This window comes from Stegastes partitus, unplaced genomic scaffold (assembly GCF_000690725.1).
Source record: "Stegastes partitus isolate 25-593 unplaced genomic scaffold, Stegastes_partitus-1.0.2 Scaffold20, whole genome shotgun sequence".
Lineage (NCBI taxonomy): Eukaryota > Metazoa > Chordata > Actinopteri > Pomacentridae > Stegastes > Stegastes partitus.
Window position 1 is genome coordinate 1,466,976 of NW_007577751.1, and position 23,148 is coordinate 1,490,123.

At 38.5% G+C, this 23,148-nt stretch overlaps 3 protein-coding genes across 3 annotated transcripts in view; all 3 read right to left on the reverse strand.

Moving 5' to 3' along the window:
* Window positions 1–5,577: 5,577 nt before the first annotated feature.
* Window positions 5,578–8,429, reverse strand: LOC103366207 (thyrotropin-releasing hormone receptor). The gene is made up of 2 exons (XM_008293869.1): window positions 7,653–8,429; window positions 5,578–5,970 (listed from the first exon to the last, which is right to left on the reverse strand). The coding sequence occupies exons 1-2, from the start codon at window positions 8,427–8,429 to the stop codon at window positions 5,578–5,580; spliced, it is 1,170 nt and encodes a 389-aa protein (XP_008292091.1).
* A 4,308-nt stretch (window positions 8,430–12,737) lies between these two features.
* ocstamp (osteoclast stimulatory transmembrane protein) lies at window positions 12,738–19,345 on the reverse strand. Its single transcript, XM_008293878.1, has 4 exons — window positions 19,304–19,345; window positions 16,949–17,001; window positions 13,169–14,183; window positions 12,738–13,088 (listed from the first exon to the last, which is right to left on the reverse strand). The coding sequence occupies exons 1-4, from the start codon at window positions 19,343–19,345 to the stop codon at window positions 12,738–12,740; spliced, it is 1,461 nt and encodes a 486-aa protein (XP_008292100.1).
* The window catches only part of slc13a3 (solute carrier family 13 member 3), a 13,299-nt gene continuing 8,910 nt past the window's right edge, over window positions 18,760–23,148 (reverse strand). Inside the window, exons 11-13 of the mRNA XM_008293781.1 lie at window positions 22,108–22,269; window positions 20,639–20,776; window positions 18,760–20,547 (exon numbers count right to left, since the gene is read on the reverse strand). Coding sequence (XP_008292003.1) covers window positions 20,365–20,547; window positions 20,639–20,776; window positions 22,108–22,269 — 483 coding nt within the window. The 3' untranslated portion in view covers window positions 18,760–20,364. The remainder of the gene's footprint in view (window positions 20,548–20,638; window positions 20,777–22,107; window positions 22,270–23,148) is intronic.

Below are 23,148 nucleotides of genomic sequence, written 5' to 3' on the forward strand. Positions count from 1 at the left end.
TGACTAATTTACTGAACAATCCAACACTTTGGCAACACATATACAGCAGAAGGGGTGGAGAAACCATTCGAAATCCACAGCCAATAACACCCTGATACCTGCAACCTACATCCAGTGAGTCAAATATAGCCTGATGGGTCTCAGCTGTTTTGAGCTGGAAATAAACAGTACTAAGCAGGTGGTTTTAACGATGCAGCACATTGCTGTACTTGCATAACGTACATAATGTCAACAGGAATGAAATCCGTCACTGCTCTGTGCCTGATTTTTAAACTGTACACTGGTTGTTTTAACCAATAATTATAACTACTTGCTTTCTTTCTGAATCCTACAACATAAACTGAAACTATGACTAAATTGTTAGATCCATCCATTATCTATACACCGTTTAATCCTCATTAGGGTCGCGGGGGGCTGTTGCCTAGGAGACACCCTGGACAGGTCACCAGTCTATCACAGGGCTACACTTAAAGACAGACAACCAAGCACACTCACATTCACACCTACGGACAATTTAGAATCACCAATTAACCTCGACATGTATTTGGACTGTGGGAGGAGGTCAGAGAACCTGGAGAGAACCCACGCTGCACAGGGAGAACATACAAACTCCACTCCAATGTGTCCTCACCAGGACGTGAAGTGGCGACCTTCTAGCTGCAAGGCAGCAGTGCTAACCACAGAGCTACCGTGCAGTCCCCATTGTCATAGCTTTACACTAAATTCAAAGCTCGAGACAGCATCCAGTTAGCTTAGCTTAGCTTAAATACTGTGAACTGAGACAACAGCTATCTGAGTCTATTCAAAGGTCACCAACTCCACCTACAAGCTCCTTTAAAGGTCATTAATTCTACACTTAAATTTCTAGGATTGTGTTACCTTTGAAATGTAGGTGAACTGTTTTCTCCCGTTAGCGATCTTAATGCTAAGCTAAGCTAATTGGCAAATAGCCGTAGCATCACGAAGACCAAACCAGTTGGAAAGAGGTATTTACCCTCTGATGTAATTCCTAGCCAGTAAGGAAATAAACGTATTTTCCTAAAGATAAAGAGTAGACTAATAGTTTACATCACAGAGCACCAAAATGTTAAAGTGAAACAAGTGAATTTGCAAATAATAAGGAATTATTCTGTGGTGATTAGTTCATAAATATCTGTGATCTGCACTAAATGATTCAAGATGTGGAAAAGAGGTTGGGAACTTTGACTTTATACAGTTTTATAAACATTATTAGTCCACTGTGATCGCTGTTTTCTGCCTCCTTTGTGGTTCTTGATGGAATCATACTGAATTGTCTTCTTCAAGTTGATTTGGACAGCCGTCTTCTTGCTCTCTTACTTCTCTTCTTTCAGGCATTGTTGAGTTAGAATGTAGTTTGGATTATGTGTTGATTTATATGATTTATTTATGTGATACAATTTATACACAAAATAGTGACGACTCAAAAAATGTTCTGAACCACTTGGAGTGAATTTGGACTTTTTATGTCTTTTAGAAGGTGCTGTAATTATTTAATCCACTATAATAAAATTCTATCTAAGTTGTCAGTATTGAAAACCTGCTGTGCAGACTATGCAAAGGGAACAACAGGTAGTCTAATAATCATTTCCAAAGCTGTACAAACGTATTGTCTATTTTAGAATAATTTTGTTGTCAACTTTGTTTCCTCTGTTAGAAAAACTTCACCATTCTCTCAGTTACATTTAAATTTCAAATGAGCAACACTTCATTAACATTAAAATTGCTGTGAAATAATTGCAACTATTGAGGCTTCTGTATTTGTTTGTTTGTTTCAGTGACATTTGAATGTCATTCATGCTGTTAAAGGTTTAGTGCAAAGTGAGTTGGCACAATTTCAGAGTAAGGAACAAAGAACCTGAATTAAAACTGCTCTCAGCAGCTAATGAAACACATAAACGTCAAAAATGTCCACATTTACTGTTCAGTCACAAGATGTCATTCTTTGGTGGAAAAAACAACAGGAGGAAAATTATCATAAAAAGTCCTTGACTGTCACTCTAAACTGTTTATGAATCACTGAATTTCTCCATTGTAATACAGAGGGGGCTGTTTTCAGACATCACCTTGCTGGTTATTTTCTGTAGGAGACTGAATAAATCTGTGATCTGACACGGCCTTGTTAAGAACAGGCTTTTCCATGCAAAGCATGCTGTCAAACAAGAATACAAACTTAAGTAACCTCTCAGGATTTGTGAAGGATGAAGTTATATCTCTGCAGAAAGTGGCCAGCATTAGTTTGAGTCATGTTTGTCTGGATTGTTTCTAACAATTTTGACCCAACAAGCAGAGGATTGTATTCTAAAGACTAAAACCTTACATCTCTTTGAGGAATAAATTAAAATGTCTGACATTTTCTCTCAATCTAAGATGTATAATATCATGTTAAAAGGCCAAATGATACAGAAACCAGTACCGAAAAAGTGTTTGAAAACACAAGAAGGCCGTCAGTTACAGAAAAGATCATTATGTCAGATGCCATATAACAAAATAAAACAAGAACTGCCCTCAAAAACAATACATTTTTGGTTCAAATTCACACCTTAGGGCTGAAATAGCAGCTGTGGGTGCAAGAGAGCTGATCTATGCCTCTAACACTGATTATTTTCCTCAGGCCCTCATGACATTTATTTGATCATAAAACATGTAGAATCTAGCCATATACAGCCATGCTTTGTTTTGTTGTTGGGAGATTTAGACCACTTAATATAAATAAAAACAGAGGAGAATTATAAGTGCATTCAGGGGCAGCTTTATCTCAACTTGTTCAAATCTGCATTAAATCTTCATTGTATGAAAGAAATACTGGGTGAATGTTGTCAATATGTATTTTAATTCAGCACACAAAACTGTCATAAATAGAGGAATTATACATTTAGGGATGTAAAAGGTTTTGGAAATACCATAGGAAAACCATGAGCCTGTTTACAAAATGTTAAGTACAGAAAGATAATATATCAAACAGATTGTGTAAGTGTTTCATACATGAGCCCCATATTGGTGCCCTCTACACACTTTATACAGGATTGACAAGTAGGAAGCCGGATATGTTAAGATGCAGAGACAGGACAGCAGTAAGACGAGAGAGATGCAAACTTGTTGACCACAGTTAGCATCACACTTTTTTTTTCAATAGCACGCCTACTGTCAGATATGTTGTGCTTTGCCTGTGGCTAAAACGACAACTTTAGTTTCATTCTCTGACTTGGCAGATGTTTTTCATGCTCATTGCATCTTGAAACCTACACCAGAAACCTGATGATTCAAGCTTGTTCTGCACGAGTTGTTCTGGAGTCAGACATAATTTCAGTGAATGGATGAGGAGGTAGTTTTTATGATGCAAAACACTCTGCGCGCTACAGACTGAGACTTGAAACACTGAAGGCCACGGACACCCACATAGATGATTTCAATCATTCTGGCTAATTTAGACCTCTAGTCAGGTTGAAACTACGTGGAGCTAATCTGTGAGTTTCATGTTAGCCCTATTAATTAACAGCAATAATGGTGGAAGTTCTCATACATGGTAGAACTAACAGGAGAGTAAGAGAGCTGTAAGTCAAGTTTAGATAGGGAGTCTAGTCAGGCAACATATGTAAAAATATGTGGTGGACCAAGGCTGTTTAAAGCTATGTAGTTTAGGTAGTTAGCTTTCCAAAATAAAACCATGCTAAGCTGGTTAGATATTGACCTTTATACATCAACACAGTGCTTATAAATGAATAAACAAAAGTAAGACTGACAGCCACGTGCGCAGTTCTGTGAAGTTTTGAGCTGAACTGTAATGTTAGCATGATAGTACGCTCACACTGACAAAGCTAAGATGCTAATGTTAAGTAGGAATCCCGTTCAGCATGTTCACCATCTTAATTTCAAATGTCTGCAAGCTAACATTTGCTAATTAGCACTTAACACAACCCAGGTAGAATTTATCTTGATTAAAAATGTTCGGAGAAAAACGTTCTGGTGTTGTTCTTAGCGGGAAGTTTGTTTTTTCAAAAAGTTTGGTGCTAACATGAAAACCAGACTTTGCATTGAGAGCACTGTCTTTTTGTCGTCATGGAACACTGTGGAACATTGTAGGAATGTTTAATAGATTCTATAAAGTGTTCCTTCAACCACATCGCCAAAACATTCTTAGCTAAATCCTTGTAAATAAACCACATCACCAGAACATATTATAAGAATCCTCTGAGGCCTCAGAAAGATCTAGAAAACATTTTCTGAATGTTGGTTTAAGAATGTTCTTCTTTTGTTCCCTTGGAACACATCTCCAAACATCCACTGAATGTTGACTTTAAAACATTTTAACCTCACAGGAACATTGTTGGTGATGTTAAATATCATTAAAACATTCTTTGAACCTTGGATAAAAACTTTAACATATTTAGAAGTAATGTTGGACAACACTGTGAGAACGCTATCTGATAGCTGGAAAAGTGCTGCTGTTTTAGGATGTATTAGACAACAGACATTAACGTAATCCCTGATTCTTTTCTAACTTTTCTCAGTGTTTGACTTTCAGAATTGCCTCGGCATCAGAAGCAGGTCATGCCAAGGTGATTCCCACTAGACTTAAAGAATCCTGAATAGAAATCAATGGGAGAATTATAGCGACTAAGATGGTGGTTATATGACGCACGACTCCTCGTACCAGGAAACATCCAGCCAGATTTTTTGTTGCACTGACACATTTGTATAGGGTAAAGTCACAGGCAAACTTTATCAGATTTCACAGGTGATTCTAAACATGGAATTTTTATGTCCAGGTGAGCACTAAAATTACACTTATGACTCTGTCTCCATTCATTTAGATAGAGACCTGGTGTTTTAGGTCTAAATAACTAATTATCAAAATGGCTACCGAGTGGCGAAACTTGCCTATAAGGACTTTGGCATTACTTTAGTGCTCATAAAAGAGGAAAATAATGGACTGTGTTGTGTGTCATCAGTGCTGTTAAAAAATGTGGTGCATCTGAGTGCATAGGACTCTCCAGCAATAAAAAGTACAGCACAAGCACACTTGTTATAAAAGGGGGAACTAACACAGGATTTACTTTCACGGAAATGGCTCTCGATGAAACTAACTAACATAAAGTCTCAACATAACCTCCAAAATAAATAAACCCAAAGCAAGAGTAACGCATGCATAAAAAATGTAAATGTTCGTTGGTCCTGAATATTGTCACTGTGCACTAAAATGGTAAATAGAAAACTTCCAAATGCATTTCAGAGAAACTACTATTTTTTGTGTAACACTGACGTCACTGTAATACCACTATGACCTGCTAAGTAGTCTAAAGTACACTAAAGCTTGGACTGATAGACTGTTCTGTATTTACAACGTTGTTACAATACTGATGCAAAAGTACCACAACTACAACACCACATATAAAACTTGCTTCACAGTTATCAAGAAGAAAATCTGCAGATTCTAGTCAGTATATTTTTAAACAAAACCTAGACATCAAAATGGGAGATTTTCATAAATAAATCATCATGCACACACAGTTTTTTTTTTTTTTTTAAATGAATATAACAAACTCATCAACGTCTTCATTAAGAAGTGCTGAGTGCGCTTGCTTCATTATCTGTTGGTGGTGAGGTGAACCTTTTGGCGGTGTGCCCGCTGACCTCCTCCTGCTCTGTGACTGGCTCGTTGCTCGTTGAGTTCTTCATCACGCTGTAATACATCGGCACATTGTACTCGGCCTCCTTGTGTCGCCAGCTGCACTTGCAGAGCTTTTTGAATGCAACGCGAAACTTCTGGGACATGAGGTTATAGACGATGGGGTTGATGGCACTGTTGGTGTAGATGCACATGCGGCAGAAGAGCAGGAACCAGGTGTTGTGGTAAGGCGGGTCGATGATGGAGTTGACCACCACCAGTGTTCGGTAAGGCATCCAGAGCAAGGCGAAGAGGACGACCACCACAGCCAGCATCTTTGTTATCTGTTCCAGATCAGAGAAATAAGGAACATTAATGACCAAGAGCACAATTATCTCAACAGGCACACAGTATGCTGTGACTCAGTGTTGTACTGCTGTGTGAGGGCTGCTGAGGATGCTTCATAAGAGTCAACGAGACACACAAGCATCTCTCTGGGATGGTACCTCACTACAGCAGAGCTAAACGCTAATGTCAGTATACTAACATGCTCATGATGACAATTCTAAGAGCCTGCAGTTCCACTTATACATTGTGTTGCGCAAAACTGTCAGCTCAAGTGTTCCTAAAGGCCCGCTATCCTGGAGACCTGGGGGATAATCACTAAAAAATAGCATTTAGACACACCATTCGGACAGACAAACCAGCATGTACTTGGGTTCCTTCCCAAAAGAGGGCACTGACCACTCAGTTTGGTACATTTGGAAGAAAAAACTCTAAACCCTAAACAGCCCCTATGTGGAGGCCATTTTCATAGTTGTATGATATGCTCGCTGCAAAGGGCCACATTTGATCTGACATAATATTAGCACATGATTATTGTGAGTTAATATTTGATGCTACTCCTTTGTTGTTCAAATACTCTGACACATGCATGGTCTTATTATATTTTAGGAATTAATTGCAACCAAGAATATCCATATCAAGATTTCATCTTCTTCTTCTTTTCTTTGCCTCCGAATTGATCTGAGTCATTTGATATTTAGTATCAGCCCGACTGGATGTGGAAAGCATTAATTTGATTTCGACAGTGGATACAGTGTCTTGTCTTAGGCCATAATTATAGCTTTATTTTTAAACTTAAATTACGCTTTGACTTTTGCTTTCACCCACTGTTTTTCATCTAGTGTTTACTTGTGTTTTCAGTTAGTAATTTGCTAAGTTTAGACACCACTACTTGGTTAGTTTTATATAAGGATCGTGGTTTAGGTTAAAATTCACTCTGCTGCTACATTTACTGCAGTTTAAGCTTCATCCTGTAGGTTTTCCAGAGTGACAAATCCACCCGAGATTTCCCATGACTGCAAGACATTTGATAATTTATCAGGGTTGTTTTCTCTTTATTAATCATCAGAATGCAAGACAAAGCATCTACTAAGCCTACAAGAAAGTGGAGAAGGTCCATACCGACCCATATGTACAGGAATGATCAGCGATGATAGAAGCTATGTAATGGCATGATAATACCCAAATCAGGTGTTTGAGAATGTTATCACTTTTGCAGGTATTTGGTTATAAACCAATCTTTTGGGCAACTTAAAATCTTGATCTAGTGAGGCTTATGCCATATCGAAGTGTCTCCAAAGTGAGTACACTTAATGCTGAGTGCAAGTGAATGGCTGAACTAAATCTCACAGGAATCTATCTAATAGTTGTTGAGACATATTTACTCTAACAATGTCAGTTTTTGGCTGATTCTTGAGAAAAAAAAAACACAAGGGATTCAGAATTTCTTGGTACTTCAATTGATCATTCAGTCTGGACCAAAGTGGATCAACAGACTCATAATGCAAACCATAGAGTCATTTTATGAACAAATGATAAATGTGAGTGCACAGTCATATCTGAGCTTCACTTTTTTTATTTTTACATTTACCACAAACAACTACAAAAAAAGAGATTATTAATCAGGATTATTCATAAGACTGCAGTATTTTCTCTCTCTGAACTGTGAGTTGGTCTATACCTGTTTTCTTGCAGAGACTGCGCCCTTGCTGGCCTTGCCTGTGCTGTTGGAGTGACCCTGGTGAACTGATCCTCCTCCAGCTCGGTCATTCAGATGTGACGGCAATGGACTCATGAACAAAATTCTTGCAATGAGCCCGTATAGCACAGTGGCCACAATGAGAGGGATCACGTAAAACAGAGTGAAGTCCAGGAAATAGATCGGCATGTAGAGGCTCCTGGACACACGGTAGCCACAGGTGACCACCACCCCGTTGGTGTAGACAGTTTCATTTGTGTTCACTAAAAAGAACCACATGGTGCAGTAGAGCGAGGTGAAGATCCAGACTCCAGCTATGATCCTCTTGGCCCGGGAAACAGTGCATATGAACTGTGCCTTTATGGAGTGGCAGATAGCAATGTATCGTTCGATGGTGAACGCTGTGATGGAGCAGGACGACACATTAATGCCGAGGTACTGAAGATAAGTTATGCACAAGCATCCTGTGTAGCCATATATCCAGAAGGCTACAACATCAGAGATGTTGGGAAGACCTGCAGCCAGGAGCACAATGAGGTCTGCCACGGCCAGGCTGACGAGGTAACAGTTAGTCGGGGTCACCATGTGTTTAGTGCGAAGAACAACCAGCACTACCATGATGTTCCCAGCAATCCCAACTCCACAAATGAGCATTGTCAAAAATATTGTTATGACTTGTTCTTCGAGTGGGTTCAGAGGTATTTGTGTCAGATTTACAACCTGAGTGACATCCTGAAAGATGGTCGTATTGTTCTCCATCTTGTTCAAGTCCAACAATTCAGTTAATCTTCAGGGGCACAAGTGAGAATCCTTGAAACAGAAATGGAGAGAAACAATTGTTACTGAAAATGAGAGAGATTGTGGTGGAGCAGGAGACTAAATGTTAGATTTCACTTCCTGAAAAAGCACAATCTCCCCATCATCATGAATATTTTAATTGGACCTTTGTTTTGGGGGGAAAAAAAAAGAAAAAAAAAAGTAAATGTCTCAGAATATTGCATGTATTCACTGTTAATGACTAAAAGAGGCAAAGTGCAATAAGGGTACTTTTTACATAAAAGTATCAAATCCTTCATATACAACAACAAAAACCAGAATCTGTCCCTGACCTCTGACATAAAGAAACGTGATCAGATCTGATGCCACATCAGCATGAAAATATCAACTGACTGTGCTGTCAACTGTAACAACTGACTGTAGGGAAGTTGAGTAGGGAAGAATAGTTTTATGATGTAATGACACTGTGGTCAAGGGCTTTGTTAGGTTAGATTTACTGAAAAATCCTGGTTTAGGTAAAACTTACTTCATGAGACATGCTGATATAAATAGGAAATAAGACAGTTGTCTCCCATTGTTCCAGCCCAGGGCTTTGTCAAACCATCCATCCACCCCAACCTCCTCCCTTTGCAGACTTTGTCACCCTTAAATACCATCACCTGAATTCTTCCTCTGCTTCTTTTATAAATATTACAGCCACTTTGGGGCACCTAACAAAATGACTGATGCTACTGACAGTCTCTTTAACCTGAAATATATTATTGAAATAGTAATTTTCACCACAAGTACAAAAGACACATTAGAAGCACAATTAGCAACTTCCATTCATTACAAATTTATCACAGTTATGAGCACAGAAAGATAAACTTACCAAAGACCAGCATTATTTTTAAACTTTGTGTTTCTCATAGCTGATATGTTGATCTTATTAACTATTTGACTGTGATGGAAAATTTAAACCCTGACACAGTGACAGGTTTGTTGCCCTCTGCATGTGACAAAGTGCACACAAAAGCCATCATTTGCAACTATTTGATCCTTTAAAAAATGTCACAAGGCTAAAATACATATTTGCAGTGATTAAAAAGAAGCTGCTCTAAAAAAAAAAAAAGAAGTCAGAGTACTCTTTAGCAAGAAGAAAACATACATAATTACAGCTGATTGAGGTTAGGGAAATAAAATAACGAGAGAATAAATAAATATAAATGGGCAGCTTACCATAATTTGCAAAAGGCAGCTCTCACTCTGACACGGTTGCAGCGCTCAGGTGCAATCAGCCAAGAAACAATGATTACTGCTCAGTCCTCCTCCAGAGTTGCTCTCGTCCTCCACATCTGTCTCTCTCCCTCTCTGTTCTCCCAGTGCACCCCTCCCTCGCTCTCACACCGCTAGAGCCACACCACCGTGTACACTCACCAACTTAAAAATCCATTTCATCTCAACATCTAATCTCAGAATGTCACTGTAGCTATCACATAAACCCTGTAATTACTAAAAGAACAAAGGATGTAGCTTGCAATTGAACACACCATCCACCTCAGTGATTGGCCATTCAGTTGAAATGGCACTAGTTATGAAGCAGACCTTTGATTTGCCTCCAGCAGACATAATTTACTTAATGCTTCTGTGAAAAGGCACATTTACAGTATTAAACTCTCTGGGTTTGCAAATAGTGTAGAATTAGAAAATGTCTTGTCCCCTGAGGGACAAACAAGAAGCGACATTTTAAGTTTAAGATTCTTGCTAATTCCCATGATGCACATTTGAGAGCGCTTTCACATCTTCCGGCAGTGCGACTATTACAGATGCTGATACTGTTAAAGTCTTGCTCTGCAGCAGCAGAAAAAAAATAATAATTAGGTGTTCTGATTGTCCAAAATAATCGGACCTGGTTCTATAAGCAGTGAAAGCAGACTGAAAAGCTCCTTAACCCTCTATCTGTGGACAGGACTGTGTGTGGGAATATTAATACATGACAGATGACAGGCATCTTGCATTATAGAAGAACAGAGTTCAATTGAAGAACATTCAGTGTGCAGCCTGCCTGTAATGAACATATGATGGCTTTGCAGAAAGAGAAAAAATCCTGCAGAACAGTTCTTGTCCGACGGAGCTGCTGCATACTAAGAAGTCCGTCCTGTACTATCACGTTTAGTGTGCTTATCTTCAGCAGTGCACACTCTTGTATTTGTTTCTGTATGTTGCATTTCCAGATGCTTGCTAGTGCAAAATGTATTCTGACCAAATGTGTCAGACTACATTTTGCAAAAATATATATAAAACATCCCAAATATTTCCATTTAATGTAATGGGATGGGAAGATGCAGCAATAAAAATCGGGCCAAGTGCATGTTGAGAGATTTATTTACATGGTAATGATAATCAGTCTTGTAGTCCAGTGCATTTCTAACAAGATTCAGCCCACAGTTGGCTGCAGAGATGTCACACACATAATATGCAACACACTCATGTGAGAATTCATAGTAACAGACAGCGTATGAATAATTCATCATTTCTGAGAAAAACAGTAAATCATCTTTACACAGGCTGCGAAATTTTGAGACAATCATGAAGTGGACAAAAACTCAAGAGTAAAAATAGATGATAAAGAAGTATTCTATTCTGGGATGAGATCTTAAAATAAACCTCTGGAGCCTCACGGGAATTTTATACAGGAGCATACTGATATGCAAGGATTTTTTCAGATAAAGGAAATGATTTTTTTTTCTTTTTTTGCAAGGCCACACTGATTAAAATAGGCTGGTGAGTTATTGGACATGTGCATGAATCAGATTAATTTAATCTATTAAAACTATGTAGGCTTTAAAAACAAAGCAAAAAAACAAAAAGTAAAACCCAATCTATTGCTGTTCATTTCCTGATATGAAATACTACTGTGTATTGGGTTCTGTTTTATCTGCCAAAGCACAACACTGGCATCTAGTGGAAAGAAAGAAAGAAAGAAAGAAAGAAAGAAAGAAAGAAAGAAAGAAAGAAAGAAAGAAAGAAAGAAAGAAAGATTAAATTACAATGGGGGGGGGGGGCAACACTAGACACACTTTTAAAAAAAACAACTATGCAGCAAAATGTGTTCTCTGTGACCTTTCGGTGGGCAAAAAAAAAAAAATCTGTTACCAACTGACGAGGTCGGTGCAAATTGAGCAAATGCATCGGTGCATCTTAAAAACCACAAACGCCTGAGAGGTGGGATTTAAGTGGGGTATGCGCCTGCAGAAGGTGTTGTGAGAATGACTCATACACAGGATGTGCTATGTTCAGTACATGTACATGTTTTGCAAAAACAGAAACACAGTAAGAGCGCCGAACGATGCAAACCTGAAAGAAAAAATGTACAAAGGTAACAAGACTAAGCCTGGGCATCCATGTGAGGCTGTGCTTTGACACACTCCTGCTTTGAGTTAAATGCTGATGTCAGCATGATGCTCAGAATGTTTATCATTGTAAGGTCACAATCAATTTTAAACAGAAATGTTTCAATTTGATTCATTTTTCCAGAGTTTACTTAAAGCTAATTTCCATCTGCAGTCACCTTGCAGGTCACAACTAAAGTTCCTCGTCGGCCATTAATTGAACCATTAAAATCTCCTCTCTGTGTATCAGAATGATATATTTAGAAGTGTGTGACATGATAATAATGGGTTGGATGTAACTCTGCGCTGTTGCTTCCTCTAGAATGTGTGAATCCTTCAAGCCCCCACTTCTCTCCACTCGCTGCAGGTCAAGCACACTAGCTCACCTATGACTGCTCAAACATGGTAAAACTACTCTGCACTAAACAATAGCAACTTGTAGTACAGAAGTCATTCAGTGATCCATGTTCGAACTGTAAACTGATTCTAAAGATGAATAGTGATACAGAAAGTTCCACTGTATAAGTAGGCATCAATGTTTTGTTTTTTTTTAGGTTTGTTACATATGAAACCCTGGAAGTCTGAATCTGTGTTTTTGAGACTGTCATTGATGCACTGCTGCTTCAAGGTAGAATTGCTCAGCCATGGCACTGTCCGCTAATTCTGCTCATGATGTGTCTTCTGGCATATAAAAAACATTATGTGGACATGTTAACATAGAAGAAAAAATGTTGAAACTAGACAAACAGGACAGCTAATAAAATACACACAATCTACAAAGTTCCACACATCCTTCCATCTTTGGATCAGATCTTGGTCTGATGATGGCATCAGATAGACTATTACAGAACGTCCTTTTGGGGATGTGAACGGGTGACCCAAATTTCTTGGCAATCCATCCAATAGTAGTTGTGGCATTTTACTTAAAGACACCAACAGAAATAGTCTCTTTATGCTCTTTCTTATTCTGCTTCTCATGCATTTTCCTCATCAAGTAAGCCACCCTCCTCTCCTCCTGCTCTCTGAAGAAGGATGCAGAGATTTTTCTGCGCAGCCGCCTGGCATAAACCTCAAGGAACACCATAAAGTAGCTCATCAGCCAGAGGCATCCCAGCACGAGTGTGACTCCCAGGTTCGGAGCTGAAGTTGTCACATCACAGAGCGACGGCTCGGGGCTGAAGTTCCACTTGTAGTCTCTGTGGAAGTTTGTCAGCTCCCGTGTGATGCACGATTGTGGGATGATACAAAAAGCAGGGGGGAACCACTGAACCTAAAACAAAAGCAAACATATGAAAACTTGAATACAGGAGGAAGCAAAAACTGAAGCAAAACATTTTTGTGCTGCCATACCTTATAATTGACGCTGATAATTGCGGACGTAGGTGGAAAATCCAGCAGCCACGGCACAATCATTTCAACTATATGATAGACAGCATGATCCAAAACTACTATTAAAGTTATAGCAATGAAATATAACGTCACCACAACCAGCGATACGAAACAAGAAGCACATTCCTGAGTTGTTATTTTACAGTTTTGGAGATTGATTTTATTTTTAGCTGGCTTTTTAGTACCAGCATGAGGTGTTTTTTGCTGGAGCTCTTTAGAGGTGAAGCCGTTATCAAACTGAACTGATGTCAGATAAGATTTCAAGTAGCGCGCAGATTCAAGAATTAGTAAAGCAACAAAAATGGCAGCAAGAATCCGGTTTGACAGCAGTTTGCATTCTCTCAGCAGGTTCCTGGCATATGAGAAGTTGACCTCTATCTGCCCAATCATCTTCGTGAATCTGCCTTTGACTCCTGACACATTGACGTGCGTGAAATGATCTAAAGTCCTTAAGTTGGTGACAATGCTCAAGTCCTCCCGCTTCACTTTGATCGCTTCTTCAACAAGGTCCCGCTTAACATTGTTAAAGGGTTCGGATACATTTAATAAAGTCTTTGTAAAACCTTCAGCAGTGCACTTGAGGATGCGTACGACCGCCCCGACGTTGACTGAGATGTTAGGGACGACGTTCAGCACAAGAATCATGACAGATGCTGAGATGAGCAGTTTGCGACCCTCTTTGGTGCAGACGGTGGGCAGAGTCATGGTTAACACACAGCGCAGGGGGTGACACAGGAAGGACACCAGCAACATGGCCACGCTGTAAATGCAGGCTGTCTGAACGGATGCTTCGTAATCATATCTGAGAGTCTTTGACAGCCAGTGGTGAAGCAGGCCACCAGTAAGGATGGCAAGTGTGAAACAGAGAGACAGCAGAGTTAGGACTTCTCTGCCGGCAGGAGTTGGTTTAGAGAAAACATCCCAGAGATAAAACAGGAAAGATTTTATCGTCTGTCTGCATGATCCCATTCTGGCCCTGAGGAGAGAAAGAAGCAACATATCAAGAAAAATGTTTATTCAATATCAATGTCATATTTGTCTTTTAAATATGATGCTTCCACAATTCACCCCTTTCTCATCCGTATTAAGTGGAACGCTCTGGGGCTGACAAAAAATAACTGAAATGCTAAAAACTGCAGTTCCTCAAATGGCCACTTGAGGCTGTTACCTACTGCGAGTCAATCCCCATTGACCTTTATGTTAAAATGTACAAAAATGTACAACATTACAGGAGAAATAAACATATTTCCGGCCTGATACAAAAAAACGATTTGGTCTCTATTGCTAATTTCTCCATTCAGAAAAACTCTACGGAGGTGAATTTTTATACAACTCACCCATTTAAATGGATTTAAGGTTTAAAGTTATGCATAGTTAAGGTCCTGGCTGCTTTGAATGACATGTGGTTGGTGTTATAAGCCTAAAGATGTTTGCATGTCCCACCTCAGCTTGATTCGCGTGCTACCTCTTTTTTCCGTTAAGGGTTAGCCAGGATTCAGGGAGGAGTCAGATAGTGCCAAAGTGGTGACGGCTCGAGCCACACTGAGATTCACCACTGCTGCTCAGGAAACCCCTTGATGATGGTTTGTCCATCTCTACATAGAGTCCAAGATCTATATACAACTATATATAAGTATAACTATATAACTTAATTTCTCCTAACATTTATTAACAACGTATCACAAACACATTTCCAATCAGCTTATCTTCTTCTTTTCTTTTATTGCTTTACTGTCTCCAACACATCACATATTGGAGAAACTCATCACCCTGGTGACCCAGAAAATGAAGGAGAAGCTTCAATAATGTTGTAAAAGGCTTAAATTTTAACCCAAGCTTTGCTACTTTCTTAAACCTAACCAAATAATTTTGGTGCCTCAACCTCAGCAAATTGTGAGTGAAAACTTGAGGTAAGTGTGTCAAAATAAAAGGAAAGTCTGAGATTAAGGGTCCTTCACAAGATGCAAACCACAGCTTCCTGGGTGAACGTTTTTCTTGTTGACTTACACCTCCTTCCTCCCTACATGCTTCCTATTACATTACAGTCTTGGGTTTTTTTTAAGGGTTTTTTTTGGCCTTTTGAGCCTTTATTGGACAATATAGTGAAGAGAGAGACAGGAAAGTGGGGGAGAAGAATGGGGGAAGAACCTGCAGCAAAGTGTCATGAGTCAGACTCAAACTCACTACCATTGCATTGAGGACTTTAGCGCCTGTATATGGGACGCCAGCTCAACCAGGTGAGCTATCGCGGCGCCCCTACAGTCTTGTTTTTTGAAGGAGAAAACATGTCTCAAAACAAAAATGAGAAAGTAGTTTACTTGTACGGGAACATATTTTTTGCAGGACAGGGTTGCTTGGTTTCATAGAACCAGACTAAACTAATCTAATTGCATGATTCTCCAGTTTCACATTGAACAGTCAGACAAGAGAGTGGCTTTGATTTGATTTTCTCATCTAAGTCTCAGTCTCAGTTTTTTGCAAAACTGGAGCTATAGTAAAGCACTGACGCTATCATCAGATTGGATTCAGGAGCAGCAGCTAGTCTTCCTCTGGCCAGTCTTGAACTACAGATTAGCCAGGTGGAGCAGGACTCATCTTTATAATCATGAGCTCCCCTGAAAATATGATTTTGGGTGGTCCATAATACTGTACAGTATGCTATTTTTGCCATGCTTTTCTATTTTTTCTATATCCATATCATCATGGATCATGTTTTAAAAAAGATTTCGCTATTATAAGTGTATGAGTCATGTGTTTGAGTGATTAATCACGTTAATAAAGATACCAGTAGTCAAGCTGTTCTTGCAGTCACATAGAAACGCAGCAGTGCAGTATCACAAAGTTCATCCACTTTAACCCAGAGATAAAAAACACACAAAAAAACAACCTTACTTGATGCTAACCACTAAAAAACAGAACAGAAAAACAAACCTAACCCCCCATGATGTAGAAGGGAGGCAATTGCAGTTAATTTTTTACCTGGTTTCCTCTTCTAATTGCTTACATACTGATTCATAAAAATAATGATAAAGTAATAAAAGCTACATCAGGTACTGTATAAATGCTGTATGTGACATTTCTGACCACGAAAAAGTGGGAAAAAAGTAAACTCCCCGACAGTTATGGTGTAGTTTGTGCCCAGCCTCTGTCCAAAGTTTAAAATACACTTAGCAGCACCTCTAAATATAACAATTTGACACATGATATCTTAATTAATTAATCAAATGTACAATAAAACTATGGCTTTTCATGAGGCTATGTGCTCAAAGTAAATACTGACAGTTTCTTTCAAAATCCGAAACAGCTTTTTTGACCAAGTACATATATGTACACATACTGCACTGAAAATGACCAGACCATCCAGATTCTATTTGTTCTGAAACAGTTACAGCACATTATTCCCCTTAAAATCACAAATGGTCTTGTCTCACACTTTTAATTTAAAATAGGAAATGCATTGCCCTAAATATATATATGTATAAAAGAATATCCCTAATTATTCAACACAAAACAGAAACTGCAGATAATGTTTCACCTGCAGCTAATCCTCATAATAATATAGTGAAACAATAGTGTTGTAGGTCTATGAAAGATATTTTTTCTCTTCAAAGTTTGCCATGCAATAGATACAAGTTTAACTGTTCATACATCTATTCACAGTAAAGATAGATATCATCTTGGGAAGTTATTGGACAATAGAAACTCTTTTAGAAATAATTTATAATAGATAAAAGTTCTTACCTGAATGGCAAAACAATGTTTTCTGTGATGGACCTTATTTTCTCTAAGAAATCCTGTGTGTGAGAAAAAAGACAGGATTGGGAAGTGTTGATGCACTGTGAAGGTAAAAAGGGGAACTTTGCTGAATAGTCACTGTCATGTTGGTGTTTGTGGGTTGAAAACAAGTTCCCATGTGGGAAACAAAAGACAGCTCTTATCCATGTGAACCATACATGACACAACATCATATGGAGGGGCATGACACGCTCATACACACAATGTGACACAGGGCACGCTATACAAAGAGCAGTTTCGGAATGATGTAGAAATGACTGTAGTGCGCTCACATATAGCTCTGTTCTCCAGTCGAAAAGCAAAGCGTTATGCTAACTGTATGGCTGCACTGAGGTTCCTTACAGATTTGTTTCCTGTATGAAATCTACGCTTTCCTGCAGTTGAATATAAATCTGTTGAAAAGTTTCCACCTAAAACACTAACAGAAAAAAGAAACAGCTAGGTATGAATTCACATTTTCAGTGTCACTTGCACCAATTTTCTGTTGCTACACTCTCAGAAGTAAGTCAGGGGACCTACTCCTATCACTCAATGTAGTGCTGTAGTGATTGCAAGATCCATCCACCCTTTCATTCATTATCTATACACCGCTTAATCCTCACTAGGGTCGTGGGGGCCCTGGAGCCTATTCCAGTTGACTTAGGGTGAAGGCAGGAGACACTCCTGGACAGGTCACCAGTCTATCACAGGGCTACACATAGAGACAGACAACAAGCACACTCACATTCACACCTACAGACAATTTAGAATCACCAGTTATCCTCAGCATGATTTTGAACTGTGGGTGAAGCCAGAGAACCCAGAGAGAACTAACGCTGCACGGGGAGAACATGCAAACTCCATGCAGTCTTAACCGGGATGCAAACCAGAGATCTTTTAGCTGGGAGGTGACGGTGTCAACCACCGATCCACCATGCAGTCCCTGATTGCAAGACAAAAATGTATTGTGTTATTGAGTTAGATACATCTTTTAAGTTACAGGCATGATTTTGATGGGTTGGGTTGACATAGTGATGTCAGTAATTTGATTAACATAGCATTGTATGTAATTTTAACTCAAATTTATGCATTAGTTGATTTTAAACTAGTTGAAGTAACTTAATTGGCTTAATAACTAAAGACCTCAAGGTCAGGATTTCAAGTGTCTTTCCCAACAACTGAACACTGGAGGAACTTAATTTTATTATGTTTTCCAACCTAAAAACCTGTGTTTATAATTATGGTAATTAAGTTCATATCACATTTTTAAAATCCTCCTAAATATCATTTAAATGAAAAACTAGTTGGAACAACTTAATTTTTCTCAGTAATCAACTTACTTATCTTTAAATGAGAAAAGGCTTTTTCTTCCAACTCAATGGAGTTTGTTGGCTGAACACAATGTGATATGGTTTATTCAGATCTGATATTGATATTGATTAATATCAAGGAAAAACAACAATAAATGTTTGGAACCGATATGCATTAATATATATATATCTTGCTTTCAAATTTTTGAATAAGACAAACACCAATGCAAAATGTAGTTAAAGGCCTTTATTTTATTCATGTTTTGCATTTGTAATTAAAAGAGACACATAACCAATCACAGTGTTGTGGACAGGACATTGAAAACAGAAAACAGTGGTAACTACAGAAAGAAAGAAAGAAAGAAAGAAAGAAAGAAAGAAAGAAAGAAAGAAAGAAAGAAAGAAAGAAAGAAAGAAGTTAATTTTTAATGTTATCTATTTAAGATAAGATGGAATTTGTTTTTTAAAAAAAATAGCAATATCAATAATTGGAGAAATTCTGAAAGTCAGATCTTATAATCACCAGGCTAATATTTGGCCGTAATTACTTCAAACAGAAACATGTGAGTCTCTCTGATAATTTATCAACTCTGTAGGATAAGATTATGGTCATCAGTTTATATTATTGCAACTTTCTGAGAAATCATGCTTAGTTTCTAGTATTTTTTAGCTCCAAAGTACTGTAAGACTGAGCCACAGCTATTGTTGACACGAAGAAATGGTCAGTTAAAGCCTTTTGTATTTGGAAATGTGTTAAGCTCTCTGCTTAGCTGGATATCTAGAAGCAGAATGAGGTTAATAAAGCCTCAAACAACACACAGTGTCTTCACTAGTCAGGTGTTTGGATGAGTTTGAAATACTGTAAGAGATCCTTTCTGTCAGCAGAGAGACAATGAGATTTAATGCAGACTTATGGTTTCAGTTCATGAAAACAAAAAACATCATTTTCATATAATTACCAAATGAAACTATTTCTGATCTGGCACAGATATAAATCAGCTTTGGTTCAAACCTGTGCTGTCAAAGGTTGTTTGTGCTGGGCACTCTTGTACATCCTGTCCCGGTCTGCGGGCAGTGTTTTATAGTTTTGCATTCGAACACTGGAGACCTTTTGCACTGACCCTGCTTACACTGAGTAACCACGGCTGCCTCGCACAAGTTAGCCATTGTTGTGGGGCCATGTGACTCCAGGCAGTTTACAACACCGAGCAAACATTGTAAGGAATTCATATGCTGCGTGTTTGTGTGCAACGGCCAAAACGTGTTAACATGAGTGGAGACTGGGAGTATAACTATATACTGTAACAGCTTATCAAAAACTGACAGCTGAGGGCTACGTTTTATTTTCAGCATCTATTAAAAAGTTAAACATATTTAGTTACCAGAAATACCAGATTAAACCTGCCCTGTGCACTCATTACGTACAAATACATAAACAACATGCAACTAAATCATCATAATACAAATTTATTTGTAACAGTAGTTATATGAATGTAGATCTTTATGTAACAAAATTTACACATTCATTAGTCAGGATTGACAGCTCAGACAAGATTTAAAATATTGTTTTCTGTTATGGCTTTAGCATTGACACATGTGCCATATAATACACAAACAAGTAACATGATCTCTTAGTGATTTAAGCCAAAATATATATTTTAAAAGAGTTATTCGTAGAGGTGTCTCTCACGTTTCCAGCAGAGGTCAGCCTAGTAGTGACAATACAAACAGCACATTCTGCAGTGCGGCTGGAGTTTTACAAATATAAAACACTCTTCAGTGCTCTAAGCTGTTGTTGTTGAGTTTAAGAGGGTAAAATAGTGCAGCAGATTTTAACTTGCAGCATCATCTTTAACTTGGCAAAACTTTTCACAGTATGAAACCTTGACTTTCAAGAGCCCAAAACAGACACATGTACGTATAATGAACTCCTTACAAGCATTACAAGTAACAGCTCCCAGAGCATTTTGCCATTCTAGTGACACGGTGGACGTCTACAGGCAGACCTTTGTCCCTGTTTAGTGTTAAATCTTTATACAATCTTCTGATACTTGTGTGAAACTGCATTTGTGATCAGAGTGTAGCATTAAATGGCTGAACAGATGAGATGTGCTTATCAGTAAAAAGAGCGGTCTTGTTAATAGGATGAGCCCACTCTGGGTAAGAGTTCAAGTCAAACATGGCGATGCCCCAAGTGTTCATGGCCAGAGCGACAGAGAGGACACCCAGGATGTTCATGACAATGCCAGTTCTCACCTGAGAAATGTGGGACAAAAAACACAAGGTTATCTGATCATGAACTGTGACTCATTGACAGTATGTTTTATAGCCCGTGTGAGGATCTTACCATGTCCTTGACCATGAGATGACCTGATGCGAAGGCGATGGAGTTGGGTGGTGTGGACACTGGCAGCATGAAGGCATATGAACATCCTATGGTGGCAGGTATCATGAAGTACAGAGGGTTCACCGAGACATGCATAGCCTGCAGGGGTGAACACAAAGACATGTTGAGGATATTCACACTAGGGCTGCATAAGATGTTAAAATCCTCTGCTACTGTAGGGTCTTAACCTCAATTTTTCAATTAGTCAGGTAGATTTGTAAAATTAATCTTAATTCTTTCGATGATGATGATGATGATGATGATGCTAACATGCTGAGATTTTGCAGGTATGTTTATCATGTTAGGTTAGCATAACCTTAATCACAAAGTACAGTTGAGACTGACAGGAAAGTCATTAGTTTTGCAGACATTTGGTCAAAAGTTCTGGACAAATTATTATCCGCTGATGGCGCACCATGAAAAGCTTAGAGATCACCACAGTTATTACAACTCATTGTGAAGGGAACTGTTGTACCAAAGTTCACAGTAAACCATTGAAGTGTTGTTTTCACTTCAAACCATAAATGTTGGCAGCACTTCATAGTGGTGCAACAGGATAATTCAACTGATTACTAAAGTCACAGTCACAGACAACGAATGTCTGTTTTATGGCAGCTTATTCAAGGACTGAAAATTTACAACCTGCCAATTTACAACCTGGATAAATACAACAAGTATGTCGTGGCTCCACATCAGTTGAGATACAGTAAGAGAGGTTCTTTGTTTTTGTTTTTGTCATTGTTCCTCAAAGTCCAAAAAGAAACGTCTTTCTAGATTTGGATATTAGACTAAGTACATTAAACCAATCAGATCAGACTTCAACTGATTTGACAGAATACTGAGCAAGAATATAACGTTGCCGGTGAACTGGCCCTTTAATTACAATTCATTAACCCTCTGTACATCCTATGAACAGTTTTCTGAGTGAGTATGTTTCTTGCATTTCCAGGAACAACAGCCTCACATAATGATTGCCAACATGAACAGTTAATGTCCGACAGGTTACAAACATAAGAACATTCATTGCAAGAGTTTAACAAGCCTGCTAAGCCTCTGTGCGACATAGAAGACAGTGTCAGCAGTGAACCAGTTCATTAGTTTCCACTGCTTCATCCTTTAACAGAGTTGTCACGTTTGTCAGCCAGACTGTAATCTTCATCAGCGTGATCTCACTCAGTACTGACACAGTTTCTAGTCAGACTTAAGTGCAGTTTAAGTTCATTACTGCTGGAACTTCCAATAAATATTTAAATTAATGAACATTCATCATCACACCAAAGTATGTAACAGGAATTTACTTGCTTAGCTCTCTGTGAGCTATTAAATGTTACGTCCTATAATGTAGTTATGTCCATTTAAGAACACATACAGCATCTAAGTAATTCTAATTTTCTACATACTGTGTCTTTTAAGTTGAAGACCAGGCTTACCATCTCAGCAATGACAGGTAAAAATATAATAATTGTGGCAGTGTTGCTGGCGAACTCAGTGAAACAGGCCAGGAAAGCAGTGATCAGCATCACAGCTGCAGCAGGAGGAACCTCGGCCAAAGGCTGGAGGTGGCCTCCGATCCAGGAGGCGAGCCCAGACTCCTGCCGAATGCCAAAAGATTGAGGGTTAAGGGTCAAAGATCAGATCACAACATAATAAAACAAAGTGGAAAGCAGAACCAAACAAAGCACAGCAGCACTGAGCCAACAGGAAAGAACAGAGACACACTTTATCACACAGACCTGTGACTGCAAGCTTTTGCAGCTTAGAGTCAGTAGTTGAGGAAAATAAGGAAACACTAGTTCACAAACTAAATCGTAAACCAAATTATCTGGTATTTTGTTCTTGAATCACTTCCTTGCTGAGATTTAAAGGAGAAGATTCATACCAGGCTCACAGGGGTCATTACATATGAAATTAACCCAATCTGTGAAAAGTTCCCATCTGACCCCCTCAGAATCAGCGTTTTTTTTTTGAATGTTAGTTTATTTTTTATTCCTAATAACTTTATAGTATTGAATGAAGTCATGCACAATTTTACCCTCATCCCAGAAATATTTTCTAAGTGGCAGGCCCTTGGAATACAGAGGAGTGAGTTAAAATTTCATGTTTTTATTTGGCATGAAATTTTGAAAAACACACCAACAACCAAATCAATTTAATTTTATATCCAGTCCAGGTGTCACAATCTAAAGTCCAAATCTCATTTTGCGGGGCACAATTGTATCTACAACTAACTTTGAGCATCAGTATCATAAAATGTATCATAGTTTCAATAGCTTAACTGGGTAAACCTCCAACGGTCATATCACCATGTGCAATAGGTGGTTGATTGGAATGAGTTCAAGCATATAAAAGGTCTCATTCTCAAAACAATTTTCTAATATTTTCATATTTTAACCCTTGCCTGTGTTGTCATGGATATGAAATGCAGAAACAACATTGGTGTTCACATGTTTCATATGATAGTTTGGACAAAT

Bases quoted from the DNA above. Each gene is read 5' to 3' on its own strand.
- ocstamp (XM_008293878.1), bottom strand. From the start codon at position 19,345: ATGTACAAGAGTGCCCAGCACAAACAACCTTTGACAGCACAG. The intron at 17,002-19,303 runs GTTTGAACCAAA...TCTCACACACAG, and splicing joins AACAACCTTTGACAGCACAG to GATTTCTTAGAGAAAATAAG. The intron at 14,184-16,948 runs GTAAGAACTTTT...TTCTCTCCTCAG, and splicing joins AACATTGTTTTGCCATTCAG to GGCCAGAATGGGATCATGCA.
- LOC103366207 (XM_008293869.1), bottom strand. From the start codon at position 8,429: ATGGAGAACAATACGACCATCTTTCAGGATGTCACTCAGGTTGTAAAT. The intron at 5,971-7,652 runs GTATAGACCAAC...GATCTGGAACAG, and splicing joins CAGTCTCTGCAAGAAAACAG to ATAACAAAGATGCTGGCTGT.